Consider the following 14,826-nt stretch of genomic DNA (forward strand, 5'->3'; position numbering starts at 1 on the left):
CATAAAGGTTACTGCTCCGGAATTGCAGCAGCGCACTGCATTCATAGACATCCATGACCAGAGAAGCTGGCCGCAGGAGCCAGAGCGACTACCCCAGACACTGTGGTGCGAATTAAAATCTTCTGCGATGACTGTGTTGTTTGCTCCGCTCAGTAAGGTATCCAAACAGTCTGTCCTGTGAACACCTACAGGAAAGTAGACGTTAGCAATAATAACTGTGGCGCACTGTGGCAGGGAGATTCCAACCGCCAACAACTCAGTCAGGGAGCATAGCTTTCTGCGAGATTGATGCCCGGTGACATATTTTTGTAGATATCATAGTTATTAACCCAACACCCCTGTTATTATTGCGGTCTACCCTGAAAACACGGAACTTTTTCATTGAAAATGATTTAAGTCGAGAGAACCACGTTTCTTGCAAAACCACAATATCTGCATTATGTTTATGAAGAAGTATTTCAAGATCCGTGAGAGAAGAAAGTACAGAACGACAATTCCATTGCAGAACTTTTAGACCCGCCATGATTATTGACTAATGAAAGAGGAAGCAACAGCCTCCTTCAGCACAACTGTCTGGGGGATTAATTTGGGAGGTCTTTTATTTGCTTTGATCTGCGGAACCGCTGACTTCGAGGGTAACGACGAAGCTCGAGGCTTCCGGGAAGCATTTCAACATCCGTGTTACAGATGTCTACCCGAGAGACACTGCCAGGAGCGCTGTTGGCAGGCGGGACTTGGGATGTGTCAGGAGGCGACATGGAGTCACTCTTAGTGGCAGCACAATTTAGGAGCGATGCAGGCGTCGCCGCCGAAACAGATTATTGAGAAGGCAAAGACAGGCCTGCAACAAGTTGAGGTAAAGCCTCGGTGAAGTTGCACAGCATTTGCTCGACCACCACAGAAAGAGCCTGTTCTACTGAAGAAACTATCGATGTAGTCAAACTTGACATCTATATCTGCAACAGTACTTCGCGCACGGCTAGCACATGTATTATTCTTCCGATCCAGAAGTGCATACGCATCTGCTCTCGAGCATCGCTTCGCTTGAATTATACTAAGCAGACTTTGTTCGTCAGCTCGCTTCGAGCAGTTGGCATCATCAGCTGAGTGGTTACACTTGCAGAGGCAACACTGGGGCTGGTCAGAGGGGCAGCTGTCATCTGAATGCCCTTCTCCACAAACACGGCAGCGGGTCGCCGATTTACATGCTTTGTCACTGTGACCGAACCGCCAACAGCTGATGCATTGAAGTGAACGAGGTTGCAGAGGATACACACAATACACTATTGGTCAGACCTTGAGCTCAGGAGGACAGCAGGAGCCATAAAAAGTAGTTATAACTGATTCTGTCGCTACACGCACACCATTTAATTCTCTACTACACCGGTAGACAGAAGAACCCCCACGCCCGCATCCTGAAACACCTTTAGAATTTCCTGTGGGGAAGATACTGGGTCCACTCCACGAAAAATACCTTTGGAGCATGCGAGCTGTTCAGGAATGAATGCTTTCACCGCTAATGAGTGAAACATTTTGCACTGGAGCAGGTCTGTGACGCAAGCAATGTCAGAGGACTTGCAAACAATGCCTCTACGGCCGAATAGTTGCACCTCAGAGATCTGGAGGTAGTGGGTAGAGAAAGACCTTCGCTCCTGCTGAAGAACCTTAGAGGTTTTCATCTTGATCCTTCCTTCACCGATCGGCACGAGCGCCACAGGGATGACGTGAATTTCATTTTTGCTAAAAAGGTCCAGCGGCAAGCTTTGGGTGGGCAAGCTGGCAAACCAGGCTGCCGACCCTCCGCCCGAGGAGGTCAGCGACATACCTGAGCCAAACGCTCCCTCAAGTCCACATTAACCGCGCCTACAGACTTAACTTTAAACCTGGCCAAATCCCCCACGCAGAACGGCCTCACCAGAGATGAGCACGCAGACACCACCAGAAAACCACAGGCACCACAGGAAACAGCCATTCAGAACCGTTCAGAACACTGGCAAGCAGCTATATGCAGCTGAAAATTATTGCACATCGTCGTCTTCATCCATTCGCACCACTATGGAAGTAATATGCATACGTGTACATTCGTGTAAGGGCTGCACTTTTTATTTTAAATATGGCAGTGAATTTTTTATGTGCGGCCTATACTCGAATAAAAGAAACTTTTTTTTCCGATCTATGAATGTCAAGAAATAAATTAGCAAATTCGCATATACGGGCATTAACCCATTAACGCTGTGGTGTCATACCCTAAAGTTATGAGGCCACTATTAAAAAGCAATATTTTCAATAAAAATTCAATATTAACATTTTCTTTTATAAAAATCCCGATCCCTTCCTCAATGAGCTGTAGCAGAAACAGTGCTTCTAATTAACACCGTTAAAAAGATACTGCCAAACTTGTAATCACCTGCACGTTTTCCGAAACAGAAACAAAATATTTCCTGCCAGAAAACAAGCCAATGTTTACATCGTTAATATTTCTTGTTCACTTTTAAGTTTAGATTTATAATAACTGTTTGTTACCATCTGTGCCTATTTTCATTTGTATTTATAACTAAAGCGCTCACAAAAGCAATGCAGGACGATGGGAACACATTGACTAGCTATATCAGGGTACCAACACTGAAGGTCGGTTTGTATGGTGGCATGAGTCATTTCAAAAATGGTAACAGAGGTAAGCTAGATGATCTGAAGTGTATTCGGGTCAAACCTGGTCTGCTAACAATGAAAGCTTGTCTGACAGGTCACCACTAGCGTATCTGGAAATCTCTCTCGGTGTGCTGATGCCGCAGAAAAATCCACACATAAAAAAAATTAATCTGCCACACGAGTAAAATCAAGAAAAAGCGAGACTAATGCGGAGTTTAGCAACAAAAATGGTGGATTTTAAGACACTTGAACTTTGGGCTATGGCATTTGTAGCTACTCAGAAGCTTCTTTCTTATTTTTGTCGAAACTCACTTTTTTTACCATTCCTCCTTTCGTGAGAAATCCTTGATTTGTCCCTCTGCGAAGTTTTTCACTGAAACTGTGCGCATTTATTTAATATAAGTCTAGCTGTGTAATCAGCCACACAAAAATAAAGTCGTGGAACCTGCTTTCTTCACCTACGTTTTTTCTCGAAAGATGCCTATGTGAAAACGATCGTTTTTGGTCATTCCCCTATTACGCAATGATAATTCATAGTATGACAATTAATTTTGTTCATTGCAGAGCTCCTGTCCTAATGAGTATGTATAAAGCAATTTGACTTGCGATAAACTAAATTAACGTTATGGCTGCTGACGTCAGATATATATAGCAGGTTTTTAAAAATTAAAAAATAAGACTAAAATAAATTCAATTTGTTTTGAGGTTTTGATTCAAATAGAATAATTACGCCCTTCTTAGGACAGTCTATTATTTCCTCTTTTTATCTGATATTAAATTTCTCCGGAAAAGTCGCCTCATCTCAAGGCACCAACGCTCTAGGTTCATTTGTGCTCAGTGGAAGCCGTCGTAATACTTTCTGTAACATAATTTTGGAATGTTATTGTCACGCCTGTGTCACACATTTTTGTTAGCTTTCTAGTCTCCCCCTCTCTTCTTCTAGTTCTAGTGAATATTTTGAGATACTTTATTACGATGGTCTGAAGCTTTATTCTAGTCAACATTTTTCTGTTATTTGCACCTTTTTTAGCTCCCTCTATCTCTGCCTCCAGTTTTTTGTCTTGCTTTATTTTTGCATTTTTATCGCCGCTAGTATTGCGCGTTTTTTTGTGCCGAGAAGCCTGCCAAGCTTGGTGGTGGTTTTTCTCCTGGTGTCCAAATTTTTGAGGTGGAAATAAAGATGGCTGTTGATTTATTATAAACAGGGACGTGAAGTTGAGAGAGCATTACCTGAGTCAAATGGCCTGTAGCCTAAACGTTAAAGGCATGACGGATTCAATAGCCTATTTTGCAGCTAAATAGAAAGAGTTGGAAAAACGTTATTCATTCCAATACTTTCCACCACCATCTGATTTGCAACTGCCCGCAGTTATCTTCTATCCATGCTTACATCCGGGCTATGTCATCAGTTCGTGCCTGGGGACGATTAATATGTGGTAATTTTGATGATTAGCAGATGTTACCAATAGCATTACCTTGGTTTTTATATATCAGCATTTCTATTTTTTTCATGGTCCCGAAGATATGGCTGCGCCAGGTTTCCACCATAAAGCAAGCATGAAGTTATCTTACGTGGTCCAGTTCCCGTTTTATGAAACCAAATGCTGGTGTAATGTAAAATGTCTAGCGAATCCTTCATAATTTATAGTTCATATTTTTTCTTTAATGACACTCCAGTTGTGATATAAACAGCGTCCAATCTTGTGCCTTGTAGATATCCATCCTTGTGCCTTGTTCTTGTCGTGCGACAGAGCCTCGTGTCGAGAGCTCGGTCGCGCTACTAGTATGACCGTAGAGGGCTGTGTCGCACGACAGATATTTCAGCTATCTTTTGTTGTGCGACAAAGTTCCTGTTGCAGTATTTCTGGTGCGACAGACATCTGATGAAGGTACTGTCTCGAGACAGAGGGAGTCGTGGCGCGCCTCGACAGAGCTATCTGTCGTGCGTACAACCTTGCGACAGAAGTGCCTGTCATGCCTTCTGTCGCGCAACAGAAAAGATGCTGCCGTACGACAGAGTCGTGCCGCGCTAAAGAGCAGCCTGTCGCGGGTTCAGTCGCGTCTGTCAAGCGACTGATTCCCGCTGTTGGTTCTGTCGCCGCGTGACAGATTCCTGTCGAGGATAATTTTTTGCTGCAGAGTTCATTGTCACAACGCTCTCGCTCCAGCGTTACAGCTCAAATTCATTAATGACATCTTTCAAAAAACGTTTCGTGCTATAGTATTACGTTCTTGTATTAAAAATGATATGCATAAATGGGTCTAAAAATTAACATGGAGACAACTTAAATATACTGTATAGTCTTGGAATGGAACAGCAGTTTACAATTGATAGCGAGACACTGGAAGTGGTAAGGAAACACGTCTACTTAGGGGAGGTAATGGCTGCAGATCTGAACGATATGAGAGATAAACAATTTAAGATTGGGGCATAGTTGACAGGTACTGTCAGGTAATCAATGATATTTTACCAATGTCCCTCAAGAGAAAAATATAGATAGCGGCTTATGACCGGTTCTCACCTGTGGAGCAGAAACATGGAGGCTAACGAAATGGGTCAAGCTTAAGTTGAGGACAGTACAGCGAGCTACATGGAAAGGAAAATATAATAGTAACGATAAGAGACAAGAGAAGGGCAGAGTGCGTCCGAGAACAAACGCATATAATTAACACCCTATCTGAATTAAAGATGAAATGGGATTGCGGCATTTGATGCGAAGGTGAGAAAAAGGATGGCCATTAAGGATAATGGGCCCAGTTGTAAGAAAAAGCAAGAGTAGCAGGGTGTGGCAGAAAATTAGGTGCTGGGCGCCGCCTTCGAATGAAGCCTGTCGTTCCCGCCGCCGAAGCACAAGCTAATTACGGCCACCGAGAGGAATCTGCTGTTCGCGCTACCGAAGCCGACAAAGCTGCGCTCAGATTTCGCATTAGGGAGTATCGTAATCACCCTTAGAATTTTTTCATCTTGTTATGACCTTTGCGAGTATCTGAAAATAAATGTTAAAATAAATGCTCTCAGCTGGTAATTTAATCTGCTTTGTGTGTGAAAATTGCCTGTTTTAGTTCCTGCAAAGAGTTTTCCGGAAAAGCTACATATAATTTTAAGGAGCCAGCAATAAAAAATGGAAACAGCTCAGTGCGCTCAAAGATGGTAGTTTTTAATAATAATAATAATTGGTTTTTGGGGAAGGAAATGGCACAGTATCTGTCTCACATATATCGTTGGACACCTGAACCGCGCCGTATGGGAAGGGATAAGGGAGGGAGTGAAAGAAGAAAGGAAGAAAGAGGTACCGTAGTGGAGGGCTCCGGAATAATTTCGACCACCTGGGGATCTTAAACGTGCACTGACATCGCACAGGACACGGGCACCTTAACGTTTTTCCTCCATAAAAACGCAGCCGCCGCGGTCGGGTTCGAACCCGGGTACACCGGATCAGTAGCCGGCTTTGAACCGGACCGCGGCGGCTGCGTGTTTATGAAGGCAAAAGGCCTCCATCAAAATTGGACCACCACAGTATTTCTCTAACGTCTTGACAGACATCCGAACCGCGCCGTGATGAAAGGGATGAAGGTAGGAGCGAAAAACTGTCGAGAGAGGCCTCAAGATGGATCTAGAGCCAGGCGGCAGAAGATATGGAGGCGGGGGGGGGGGGGGTTGCAATGGGACAGCATGAAAAATAATTCAGATTCTGATAAAGCTGCTGCTCTGAGTCACAGTGCGCATAGTTCGAGGTTTCAGGACCTAATACGTGGTGCGCACACTGTCGCCCGACAGAGAACTCCCACGTATTAGGTCCTGAAACCTCGAACTATGCGCACTGTGACTCAGAGCAGCAGCTTTATCAGAATCTGAATTATTTTTCATGCTCTACCATTGCAACCCCCCCCCCCTTTCCATATCTTCAGCCGCCTGGCTCTAGATCTATCTTGAGGCCTCTCTCGACAGTGGTCGCCTGACCGATGTCAAGTTCAAGGTTCACTCGGTTGTGTTCCCGGACGTTCCCGAATGCAAATTTCGTGCCGACAAGCGGCTCCTCGCCTTGAGGAGCGAAATTCGCGAGGCGATGTTTTTCGGCGACCTTATCGAAAGGGACGTCGTCAACATAACGTATGTCCACCCAAAGGGCTTCGAGATCATGCTCAGGTGAACAGCACTCAAGCATAACGCTCTTTGTCCAGGGAGCCGCTATCATCTGTAGCGAACGTGCGATCGAGACGCATTATGTTCCATTGTGGCGTCCGTCATTCGCTCATAAGCAGCTGCATAACGTGTACTTTAGCGCCGTGTCCCGCCGGTCCCTTCTTTGTCTCGTCCTGCGCTGTTCCTTTCACAAGAGTATAGCGTGTGTCGGTTTTGCTTTTCAATGTTTTGAGTAGTCGACTGTCGTATAAAATAAAGTAGGATAGTTGCTGTATATTTATATTCGTGCCTCTGGTCGTCTACAAGTGATTCTCTGGCCATTGTAGGTCTACAAATGGCGAAATGTCTGTGTTTCTCACGGGCTATTTCCTATCAAGGGTCTGTTTTCCTCCAGTGTCCAGCCAACAAGAGCAGTCAAGAAAATTCAGGGACAGATTGAGCATAATTTTTTTTAGGGTAGTGGGGTTTGGGAGAAAGGGGGGCCTTGTATATGTGACTGTTCCAGGCAGTATATTAATGGTTGAAACAAAAATATGCCTACAAATACCTAAGACTGTTGGCGCCTGTCACCGCTCTGTTTCAAAGGCAACGCTCTTATCATCTTTTCATCTATCCATGAATATAATGCAGGTACCTCTACTCTGGCTCTGCCCGCATCAGCAATGTACTGGACGCACGGAATGCTCGAGCAGCGGCCAGGAAGTACCTCGTAGCGTCGCTAAGAAACGGATGCACTAAATGAATATGCATAAACCTGGTTCCTTCAAGCCACTCCTCGTACCTAGACTATAACACCCTGGCCGGGAAACAGGACAGGGACGCCCACGTCCCAGTGGTACTGCAGTCGTGGGCGCACTCACTGGCACTTCAGACATTGTCTCTCAAGAACCTCGCCCAAGCAGAAGAGCACATCTTCCACTTCGTACTCGATAACATTAAGTATGTGCTGCACCGTGAAGATTAATAAAGATGCAGCATACAGATCCCTAGTAAGGCCCCACTGGAAATGGGCGACCTCAAAGTGGCATCATCACTAGCAGTATCTCAATGATAGGATAGAAGGGAATCGAGAACAACCCAGTCAGATTTATATGAAGGCTGTACTCTAGATATATAATGATAAGTGAAATAAGAAAACACATTAGAATGGGACCATTGCATGGAAGGCGTCAGAAGGAACGACTCGAAATGAGTGAAATTATTCGAAAGGCATTGAATAAAGAAAATTACTTCAAAGCATACGCTTTGTCTTCAATAGAAGAGGGCACAGTTTCCAACCACCTGAAATGAATTCCGGACTAAATTAATGAAGTACTCCATTTATTGCACCTACAGTTTATGAGCGGAGTGAGTTGCCTGCTGATCGGGTGCCTGTAGATCAACACTCTTTTATTACACTAATCAGGAAATTTCAAGTGTTGTTCTTTCATAATAATCATGAAATGAGAAAATACTGCTATTCACATTTTGTTTACTTATTGGGTTATCGTTCTTGTAGAAATGCTGCCATTGTCCCTCCCTCCTTTTTTTTCGTTTTTGCGGCTATATGCGTTCTTTTTCTTATAATATTGTTATTAGTATCTTTTACCCACTGTCCCGCAATAAGACACGCCTCTTTCTTTAAATAAGTAAATTTTACCTCTGCCGGAAGTGTTGATAAACCTGCCGAAGATTCCGATGGCTCTCCAGAGGTTTTAATAACGCATGGTAACCTTGTCATACTGAAAACACTGTTTCTTGAGTAAGCTGCTTCGCAGAATATACGAAAAATTCCGTTAACTATTTCTCATTCCAGTTGCCCATATAGCGCTTCCATATCGTCTGTTGCGCAGACAGCTCAGAGCGGTACGAATCTAGAGCACATGTCAACAAGCCTACTTTTCAAATTCTTCGAGGAATCTGGCCTTCTGGGTCAATGCAAGCACTAATAATTTGTTAAGTCTATGCGGCGCAGGTGCATAAGCTGTTCACATGTTTACCCGTACAGCTTATCGTCCCACAGTGTCCTTGTCTGCACACTGCTCTTTAACAGACTTTCTTCACTGCTCTTGTTGCCTTTAGGCACGTCCGGGAGAACGAGGTCGCCGCAGCCGTCATGCGTTGGTCTCAGGAGCAGTGCGCCAAAACTCTCGACTCGAATTCCCCGCTCCCGCTGGAAGCTGTGATGCGTTCTTTGTTTTCAAAGCTGCGCTTCCTGAGCATGACCGCCGAGGAGTTCCTCACAAGGCCGGTCACCTGGGGCATCGTGGACAACGACGAGGCCATGTGCGTGCTGCGCAACATCGTTTGCAAAGGGGAGCTGCCGCTTCCTACGGGATTCTGCACCTCTACCCGGAGCCGTTTTTAGTGTTCCGAGAACGCATGTCTGCGGTTTCCAGAGAAGGCACGCGTAACGTGTGGGGTTGCACGTTGTAGCCTTCCGCCCAGCGTCTGAGTGATTTCAATGCTTTGTCGCCACACGGAACGAAACAGAAGAATTTGGTAAATCAGTAAAAATTAAAAACAATGGTAAACTTACAAGAGTTTCAAGTCAAAACGCAGTGAGTCTTTGTATGCAGTGATCATCGTGGAAGGCTTTCCCCTCCTGTGTGTTCATTATTACTCCATGCAAGACACAAGAGATATCTTACCACGCGTATTGTCGGTAGTTTTCATTTTCGTAAAAATACACGAGTTTGTAAAAGATTGCTTGATACTAGGATTTATATTTTCAGTAAGTTTCAGTTTAAACTGTTTTCAAAATTTCCTTTCCTGAAGGATCTAGGAATAGTTTTTAGAAAAATCAACAAAAATGTAAAAATAAAGTAAAACTCACAAGATGCGAAATCAAAACGTAGTGAGTTTTTGTGCTGTGTGCTAGCATAATGGAACGTTTTCCCCTTATATCTGACTAAGGCTATTCTATGTAAGATGCATGAGATATTTTAGCATGTGTATTGCCAGTTGTGTTCGTTTTCATAGTAAGACTGCATTTTAAAAAGTTTATCATACCATTTCTGTATTTTCTTAATGTTTGAGTTTGAACGGTTTTCAAACGTTCCTCGCGACATGGAACGCCGAAGGTGAGCTTTGAACATCAAAAAACTAATATTGAAGGTCAAACTTATTAGGATGTGAAATCAAAACAGTGAGTTTTTTTTTTGCGGTGTGCTAGCATTGTGGAAGGTTTGCTCTTAAATGTGTCAAAGGTTATTCTCTGCAAGATGCAGATATTTTATCATGTATATTGAGAGTTGTGTTTGCTTTCGTGAAGGTACTCGGATTTAAAACGGACTGTTTCATACTACGTTTTTTTTATTTTCGGCAGGTTTTAAGATTGAGGGCTTTGAAAGACCTTTAAGAAAAACCGCTGAAAGCATCGTTTATTCCAATAGCCCATGTATCCTCACTAATAGAAGCGATGTATGACTCCCTGATATTTCCTCGAAACAACCTTCTTACACTGAAGACATAAAGCAGGCTTAGTCGTCGCCTGAACGAGTGAGCTGTCGGCTTTGTTGGCCGCGTTGTTTGCTTTCTTTTTTATGCACACAACTCGTGTAGTCGAAATTATGTTCTCTGAACAGTATGTTTGCTAGACTCTATCTTCTTCACAATAAAAAATGATACATTGTTCTGATAATACTCAGTGTCAGCTATCTATTTTCTTCCCATGTTTCCTTTTCTGCATCTGCATATATCTTTCCGTTATTTTTGTTTGCAGACAGAACCACTCGTTATTGTGCGGCAAATAATTGCGTAGCTTCACGAAAGCCGGATAGTGTGATGCACAACTTTCCTGTCGTGAACTCTTCCCAGTTGCCGCTGCATACAGACTACTTAAGTGCTAAGCACTTGCCACAATAGGACTCCACTGAGATTTTAAGTTCGCAAGTTCGCATACCTTTGGTCTTGTTCACAGAGAGACAGAAGCCAGCCTGAAACCATACAGTCGCTAAGATTTGAGTGTGTGAGGATTTGACTTCTTGTATTCAAGTCTCAAAAACTCATTTTGGGCTGCCCCCAAAAGTACACTGCCTAGACGCTCACTGAGCGCAGTACGTTAAAAGGCTCATAATTTTGAAAGTTATTTTTTAGAAAAAAAGAGAAATCTTTTACAGACAAGTACAAGACGTTTGTACTTGATTTTGTTTTATGTAGAGAGCATGTGCATATTCCTATAATAGCTTTTATTTTCAGTTTTATTTCTACTCTGGTGTGAATCAACGCATTCACTAACATAACGTTTCATTTAAGCCACACTTATTTCAGTGCACCAAGAATAATTTAGGAGACACGAAAATACCTTCAAAAACTTCGTACATCGGAAGCTCTAAACATGGAAATTGAATAGGCGATTGGAGTGGGGTATATAAGGATGAGCGCAGGTTTCCTGGTAGAATAACGTACGTCCAGGGTTTGTATTCCTTGGACGTTTCCTGTGCTTGCATGGATGAGTGTGGCGGTATTTATTACGCAGTACATAAGAACTCTTGGCCAGTTGAGACGACATATTTTGTGGTAGAACTTGTCGACCTAGAAGATAGCATAAATGTGTATACAAATTTCTTGCAAGCATGAGACAAGATGCCTTATCAAAACGTGTTATAAACTTTTAGTAACTGTCTCAGAGGTCAACTGATATGTCTACAAGACATTTCTTTCCTTGGCGATTACAAGAAAGTCCGACAAACTTATGTGGGCGTCTAGAAGTTACCTTTGATACAGCTGTGAAACTTCCTCTAAAAACATCTTGTCACTCAAATAGGCGGAGAGTTAGCTGAGCTAGAGGACATTTACAGAACGTCTGAAATCGATCTGGAAATATCTTGGAAGCCATTTATTAGATGTCGTGCCACTACATTATCCAAACATTTACAAACTGTTTGAAGATCACTTGGGACGTCGTCGAGACGGGTTGAACATCTTGCCAAGTTTACTTAGATTTAGTCGTACCATAGCAGACGTAGGGATCAGTGGGCATGGAGTGGGGGTGCTTAAAAGATAAATTTTAAAGCGAATGCTTTGTAGAGCACCGGCGGTAGGGAGAAAAATTGGCGATGGTGAACTCAAGTATAGTGTATTAGAAACATTCATTCACCGTACCACGCTGCTTTCATAACTTTTTCTTTCCGTTGTCGCCTAGCTGCAAGGGGACGTGTTTTGAGCCGGAAAGTTCGATTTCAATTGCAGGCTGCCTGGGTTTCCATCACATTTTGACTCAGTCGCGTTGCTCTCGCATGTGAACAGTATCATAACTTCACAAGTCTTCGTCAGAAAATAATAGGAATTTTTTGGAGCGCCATGAATCGTCTGATCTAGGTGCTTCCAACGCGGTACCCTTAACGCAGCTCTTTTTATTCGGAGAAAGACTGAAATCTCACAACTTGAACTTGTTAGGAACATTCAACACCAGTCGCCATTAAGTCATTTTTCGCTGAAGAATAGATCCAGGCCGGTTTACAGTTTGCCCTTTAACATTTTGAACGGTAGATCCTCGTCGCATGTATGCTCGCCTGTAGGCTACCCCTTGTCGCCTACAATTAAGTGTGCTGGGCACTTTGTAATATGATAAAACTGCTTTCATTTGCGACAGGTGAAAGGCTCTTCAACTCCTATGAATAAAAGCATGTCAGTTAAACACAAGGTTGGAACATGAGGGACTGATGGGGCGGTGTGTGTTTCTTCCATTTTCTTCCGCGTAATTGAAAGTCATGTTAAGAACAGCCTGAAAGTTTAATTAGAGTTTGTATTTGAAAGAAGCGTGAAAATCCAGGCTGTGCTTTTAACGTAGATAAAGAGGTGTAAAAATTAAGGGGACTTAATTTCATTACCCGCCTACAGTGCGTTTCTATTAGAGGCCTTTGAGCACCGCGTAGCTATTTGTGTAGCTGCAAAGTTTCGGGGCGGACTTCGCCTCTTTGTCGGAATGCTGCCGCTTCTTGTTTATTCATTGTCTTTGTTGCTTTTTCTTAGTCATTATTTCTTTTTTTTTACTTTACCAGTCATTCTTAGACATTTTGACTTTTTTTTCAGTCATCCTAACTTACTATTAGTCATTCTCCGTTTTAAAAATTCGCTTCGTTATTCAGTGTAATTTCCTATAATCGCCTTCCTTAGTCATTGCGAAAAGTGGAGAAGAGAATCTTTGTCTTCACTCTGCCACCTGCCAGTCATGGCGGGTGGCACGTGGATCTTCTGTGTGCACAACCTTGCATACGCCCACAGCAGCGAGTGCCCATACTGCGACTTATAATGCGGACGCATTAAAAAGTGAACAGGAAAAAAATCTGATGGCGCCTGCCTCCGCCTCTATTCAGAGGGAACGCTCTTATCATTCACCCTTCATACATGATGCAGGTACCTGTACTCTGGCTGTGCACACATGAACAGTGTGCTGGATGCCCTACACACAAGTGCGACGGACAGAAATTACCTCGTAACGTCATTGCTAGAAGGATGCACAGACTACATCCAAAAACATCTGAGTCCCGCAGATCTGTGCTTGTACCTGGACTACTACGCGGTGACCGGCGAGCCAAACATGCATGACTTTGTTCCAGAAATAATGAATTCTGGTCTCTGTTGACACCATTACAAGAGCTGTGGTTCAAAGACATCGAGCAAGCAGAGGCGTACACCATCCACTACATACTGGAGAACGTCGGGTAAGTCTTGGTGCCGGTATTGCAAGCCCGCAAACAGTTTTCATTGCTCCTTGGTGAGAAATAAGCTTGATATGCTCGTTGACTTCATCACATCGCTTAAAGAAGTGTCCCTGAGAAACTAGAGAGGAATACTTGGCGTATCTAGGTCCCATTATTTTCTGCATATGCCATTTCTTCGGCACTGTCTCTAGTGAACTTCTGCTCTGCAGGAGCGCTTTCTGTACACTTAAAAATGTTAAGGCCAAAATCGCAATCATAACATGATTATCAATAACGCCCACTATCGAAGCTGTATTTAGTCACCTTAAAGATATCGATCATAAATAAACCTTGCACAGAGTTTCACTGCCAATCAAAAGTGATACGTGGCTTATATTTAATGCCAAAGTGACGTGGTTGCAAATTCCGGTTCATGTCTTTCAATAAGGAACTTCAAAGGTAACGGAAACACGCTTAGTTTTCTGGCATCAGGCATAAAATGTTATTAGCGCCTGTTCTTGGCAATCTCAAACGTCGTCCTAAATTCGAGGTGACGTTCAAGCCAAAACCAACGGCCATGACCACCTAAAATTTAAATGCACCCCCCCACCCTCCGGCTCTATCTTCACGCCACCCAATTGAACCTTGTGGCGCCGTCCCTTGCCGTCTGACTGTTAGCATATATTTTATTCATGCGTTTCCCATATAGGCCCTCTAGTTCTGATTAATTGCTCGTTTCGTTTTTGGCTTCCATTTGCACGCTGCGCATTTCAGAGGCTTCTCTGCTTTGAAGTGTTGTGATAAAGTTGAGCATTTACCGTGTGTCGTACCGTTCATGTGCTCTATTTTCAAAAAGGATTGTAGCCTTAATAAAAACGCCGTAATTTTGTTAATGTGCAAGTAACCGCCTTCAGGTCTTTAAAAAATGTAGTCTGTCGGGCCTCTGAGAACAGGGGTCGGCATAAAATGATTTACAGGACCATCGTTTTACACATCCCTGTGCAGGTAATAGAGAATGCTAACTACCCTATGTAGTGCAGTCGTGGCGAGACGATATAGTATATACAGTGGTGTTCACGCTTTTCATTTACAGCTAAGCTTTCGGATACCTTGGCTGCCTTCACATATTTTTGTGGTCACTTAAAACTGATGCTATCGACACAGTGGACTGCTAATCTGCTTCGCCTAAAAACTCGCGTTTCGCTTAATGCAGGTCTTAATAGGCTGCTTAGCTGTTGAATCTTGCGGCTCTATTATGCGAAAGCGCAACTGCCTCTGAGTGTTTTGATGTCGTTCCGGGCACTGGGTTGGATTGGGGCGATGTTCTAATGCCGTTGCCCCAGAATGACAGCTAAAAGCATTTCATGCTCGAAGAAATTATCGCCTCGGCCGAGTGTTTTAACATGT

General features: G+C 43.4%; 1 protein-coding gene across 1 annotated transcript; it reads left to right on the forward strand.

Moving 5' to 3' along the window:
* Window positions 1-793: 793 nt before the first annotated feature.
* LOC144133917 (uncharacterized) lies at window positions 794-9,140 on the forward strand. Its single transcript, XM_077666971.1, has 5 exons — window positions 794-856; window positions 1,905-1,993; window positions 6,599-6,796; window positions 7,562-7,732; window positions 8,855-9,140. Exons 1-5 carry the CDS (start codon window positions 794-796, stop codon window positions 9,138-9,140), a joined length of 807 nt encoding a protein of 268 aa, XP_077523097.1.
* The last annotated feature ends 5,686 nt before the right edge of the window (window positions 9,141-14,826 follow it).

Source organism: Amblyomma americanum, chromosome 5, assembly GCF_052857255.1.
Source record: "Amblyomma americanum isolate KBUSLIRL-KWMA chromosome 5, ASM5285725v1, whole genome shotgun sequence".
NCBI classification, from domain to species: domain Eukaryota; kingdom Metazoa; phylum Arthropoda; class Arachnida; order Ixodida; family Ixodidae; genus Amblyomma; species Amblyomma americanum.